The sequence below is a fragment of the Rutidosis leptorrhynchoides genome, chromosome 9 (assembly GCF_046630445.1).
Source record: "Rutidosis leptorrhynchoides isolate AG116_Rl617_1_P2 chromosome 9, CSIRO_AGI_Rlap_v1, whole genome shotgun sequence".
NCBI classification, from domain to species: Eukaryota; Viridiplantae; Streptophyta; class Magnoliopsida; order Asterales; family Asteraceae; genus Rutidosis; species Rutidosis leptorrhynchoides.
In genome coordinates, this window is record NC_092341.1 from 363,050,586 (window position 1) to 363,055,421 (window position 4,836).

Here is a 4,836-nt window from a genome sequence, read left to right on the forward strand (position 1 = left end):
TTATTTTAGTTAAAAAAAAAAAAAATTGACATGAAAAGGGTATATGATGATGAAGTGGGGTTTGGTTGAGGGTCTGCTATTATTACCCAACAACCGCACCTACCAGACTCCAACTTCTTTGCTTTTTCGAGTCGAACCCGGCCTTTCTTTCGGATTTGTTATTATAGTACTTGTTAAAAAGTCAAAAGTGTTATTCTCATGTAACAAATATACATAGTATAAATATAAATAAATGTAATAAATATTTTTGGATATTATTACGGAGTATTATTTTATCAAGCATCAACAATATGTCATGGAGAACTCATGAAATCCCGTTTAAAAACATGCCTAAATCGGAGATTAATTTAAAGTGTTGCGTTAAACTCATTGCATGTATGGGTGATGTCTAAATCTGATTTAGTACTATTTTGTGATCTTTAAATGTGAAATCAATACGACAGTTTGCATAAGGAAAACAAAATAGATCGTCTCTTCTTTTTTATCTCATTATTATTATTCTCGTCTTCTTGAGTTCTCAGTCTGAATTACCCTATTTAAGAAATCAACACGTACATTCTTCCGTTTTGAAATTTGATCAACCGCGCTTGTGATAAATTTGTATCATCGTAACGAAATAAAAAAGAGTTATGTATGTTTTGATTATTTCTTGTGTTTCACTTCTTTTTCAACTTCCTTAGCTTCAGAAAGTACGGGCTCCATTAGATCTTCAATTTTATCCTGCATTTCTTGAACCTGCATAATAATTTTATGTTTGAATGCATAAATGAATTCCATAAGATATCGAAATGTTAATTAAAATATCATGCGGAGTAATTGCTATTAATTTAAGTGGGCCAGCATTAATAAGATCTCTCTAGTAAAGAGGTTTGTCATCGGGATCCAAGGCCCGGCCCAAACAAGTGGGTCTTGAACCGGGTAATTAAGCTATAGACTCAAACTGTGCATAACTTTTAATAGGAGTGTAAATGTAAATGAGCCGAACTATTTCTGAATAACTCGAAATTGATTCGTGTGAATATAATAATATCGAAGATCCTTTAGTAGATAAGTTTGAGCTTTAACATAATTTGAAAATCTTTGCGTGAACAAGCTAGATCTTCTTATATTGAGCTCGTACAATTCGTGAGAAGTGACGTATCTATGTAGTCACGGCGTGTGAGAGCCGTGACATCACTAGTTTTAAATTTTTTATAATGTATATTTTAAATTCGATATTACACCACTAAATTTAATGATGAGAACCTATATATTTTTAAATGTTATAGTTCTTTAAGGTATAATTAAAATATAAATAGTTTTGAAAAAATTTCAGGACTCCATTAATTTTAATTCGGATTCGCTACTGTTCATGAACCTAAACAAACTTTTTCATTTATATACATTAAAAATATTATATAATACAGATTACAAAATAATACATATTATATGCAAGGTTAGAGAATTCGGATCTCAGGTTTATCTCGTTTGGACATTTTTGGGGAGATCTCGGCATTTCAGGAAAATCTCGGACGTTGATTACGCTGGTTTTTTAATATAAATATATAAAAATAAATAAATGTATGTATATATATTTATATACATTTTTACGAGATTTTACTAAATAATTCGCGAAATGAACGAGAAAATCCGATATTCTACGAGAAAATCCGAGAAATAAGCGAGAAAATCCGAAAAATCTTGGCTTTGACAAATTTTGACCCCGTTGACCGAGAAATCTCGGGAGATGGACATTTCGTCTTAACTGCCTTCCAAAACGAGATCTCGGGAAGAAATAACGAGATTTACAAATTACAACACTGATTATATGTAGTAGTGAGGATAATAATAGTGAACATTATATATATAGTAAAAAATTATCAATATATATATATATATATATATATATATATATATATATATATATATATATATATATATATCACAAAAAGGCGAGAACTTTTAATTTAAAAAGATTTTTCACATGTGAGTAAATTGAATCACCCATAAATGTTATTGAAGAGTAAGAATGAACATAAAATAGTCCGAAAAACTTATATTTTACCTTTATATAGTTTTCCGTTCACAAGTACATATTTGTTTGTGTAACATGTGAACAATTCATATAATTAACAATTTAATATGTAATTTGTGGTAATGAACATATTTTTGTTAATAATATGAGCATTAATTAACATTTTCATGTAATTTGTTACATTTAAATGCATAAAAACTCTGAAATTAAAAAGTTTTCGCAGTTCTCGCACTTTTTGTGGTTCTCGTTTGAACCTGCCCCTATATATATATATATATATATATATATATATATATATATATATATATATATATATATATATATATATATATATATATATGACAAACTAACATGGTTGGTTCCTATGATTTTTATCGATTTGTGTGAATAACAACTTTTTTTTATGATTCAGCATTGTGGTTTGCATAAGTATCAGGTGGCCTCCCTACGTGACGTTCATTAAAATTTCATTGTTAACTTCCAACATGTGCCTCGCATCTGATGGAAAATTCAACCATTTCTTTTTATTTCCTCATATACCCAGTCTATAAAGCTCCTCCTACCACTATCATTTTACTTTTAAAACCCTAATTGCTCTCCATTTTCCAATTCTCCGTCGTTTTAAATTTTAAATCGAAATCACAGTTCGTAATGGTCGATTGTTGGTTTCGAAGACCTGATGTAATTTGAACCTCATAGTCAAAAAGAAATCCCGTTCGAATTACAGAAGGTCTTCCACACTAACAATCAACCATTACAAATTGCGATTATGATTTGAAAATTGGAACGACAGAGTATTGAGAACAATTAAAGTTTTAAAAGTAAATGGAAGTGGTAAGTGGAGCTTCACACATGGGGATAGGGAAATGGACGAATATGCTCTCACATGTGGAGCGCATGCTGGGAGTTAACGACAAAATATTAACGAATGTTTGGAAGGGAGACCACCCATGTTACTTATGCAAATCACAGTGACTAATCATGCACACAAACACGTTTTAGGTCATCTACGCAAATCAATACACACCACATGGACCAACCTCGTAACAATGTATATATAATATTACAAAACATAATATCATATAACTAAGGACCCTAAACGAGCTCAGGTCGAACTTAATATATGATTTTCGTAACGCTTCGTGGCTTCGTGCTCGAGCTCTTTCATTTTAAACAAGTCGAGCTTAAACCTAATCAAGCTCGACTCTGTTCATTTACACGCGTTGAATAAACTATGGCCTCCATCATAACTCAAATGGTGTACAAAAAATCTTGTCCATCAATATGATTATGATCAATTTATCTCATCCTACCTATTAAACAATTCTTTATATTCATTTCCTTTGAGCTGCTAGCTAGCTAATTTTGTGGGCCAAGTTCTCAAAAGTCAAAATCATCACAACAAAATCCAAAAAATGAAAATGCAATTTCCACATACGAGATTATACACTTGTTTTGGCATTTAATAAAGGTCTTAAAATGACGTTTTAGATGCATTCATATATCACCATGTTATGAAACAGGCAACTATGTAGATTACGGAGTAATAGATAAACTAAACTTGATAATAAAAATTGGGACCATATATAAAATCCAAATCACCTTATCAATAAAATCACCGGCGGTATGCGCATCCTTTTCAAGTTTTTCAGCCACTTGTTCAATAAAATCCAATGTCTTTTTTATTTTGCTACCTTCTTCCATATCATCGGAAAGTTTCTCCGCCACCTTGTCCACCTTATCCGCCACCACTTCCACCACCTCCGATATCTGCTCAGCCGAGTCCAGAATATTATCAACTTTTACTGCAATTTTGGTACATCAACTTAGATTCACTAAAAAAGTGTCAATTATTTTATACTTTCATTATTTTTGACACTTTAAATCATAATAACTTAACATGTTTTTGACACCATATAGGTGTCATAATTTTTAACACTTAAAAGCGTAAAAAAAGAAAACTTAATGATACTTAAAAGTGTCAAAAGTTAATAACAATTAAAAATTTAACACATGAGATCGACTTACTTAAAAAAGCCTTTATAGGACCTCCTTTGGTGGTGAAAAAAGGTACAATAAATGTCATCAGAAATCCAATAATCCAATTTTTCCTACAATAATAAGCACCGTTTAATGATCAGTAATTAAACAAGAAAATTAAACACTTTAATTAAACACATAAGATTAATTACCATGTGCTAGATGGAGGATGAGACGCTGGTGGAGGTGGAACGGCGTCTTGTTTCTGGTCAGCGTAAACAATCATCAAATTCCATCTACCACGAGTGATACTAAAGGGATGCATAGGAATATTAGAAAAGGGATTTGCATGAATTTTTGGTGCTTTGTTTGCATGAAAGTTATTATACGTAGTGAACGTGTTTTCATGAGAAGCCAAACACTTAGTGATTGACATAGTGTAGAATCCTTTGAATAGTGTATTACGGAGTATGTATGTGTATATATATAGATGATTAGTACAGTCTGTATTTATGTATTTGTATTCGTACAAAAAGGAAAGAAAATAGAAAAAACAATTGCATTGTTAAAATGTAATGTTTTTCTAGAATTGTCTAGATTAATTATAGATAGTAGATATTTAAGTATAGATATTTAGTAAGTGATAATATGTAGAAATCACTAGATTAGCTAGAAGATTCTAGCTTGATCATTAGCCAACTTAAGATGGCTATAAATAGCCACCATGTATTGCAAAGTAGATGCACCAAAAAATTTGAAGCAATAAAATCATTCCTTTAAAAACACTAATTCTACATATCCTACAAAACATCCCCTCATTTATAATAGTTCAACCAATATCA

At 30.8% G+C, this 4,836-nt stretch overlaps 1 protein-coding gene across 1 annotated transcript; it reads right to left on the bottom strand.

The window, feature by feature from the left end:
* Nucleotides 1-356: 356 nt before the first annotated feature.
* On the bottom strand, nucleotides 357-4,551 carry LOC139867365 (uncharacterized). Its single transcript, XM_071855731.1, has 4 exons — nucleotides 4,207-4,551; nucleotides 4,043-4,125; nucleotides 3,617-3,819; nucleotides 357-735 (listed from the first exon to the last, which is right to left on the bottom strand). The coding sequence occupies exons 1-4, from the start codon at nucleotides 4,428-4,430 to the stop codon at nucleotides 643-645; spliced, it is 603 nt and encodes a 200-aa protein (XP_071711832.1). The 5' UTR covers nucleotides 4,431-4,551; the 3' UTR covers nucleotides 357-642.
* Nucleotides 4,552-4,836: the final 285 nt, after the last annotated feature.

What these genes read in the sequence shown, in the direction of transcription:
- LOC139867365 (XM_071855731.1), bottom strand. Translation starts at nt 4,430, where the DNA reads ATGTCAATCACTAAGTGTTTGGCTTCTCATGAAAACACGTTCACTACG. An exon ending in CATCCTCCATCTAGCACATG is followed by an intron (nt 4,126 to 4,206) that starts GTAATTAATCTT and finishes TTATTATTGTAG; the next exon opens with GAAAAATTGGATTATTGGAT. An exon ending in TCCTATAAAGGCTTTTTTAA is followed by an intron (nt 3,820 to 4,042) that starts GTAAGTCGATCT and finishes CCAAAATTGCAG; the next exon opens with TAAAAGTTGATAATATTCTG.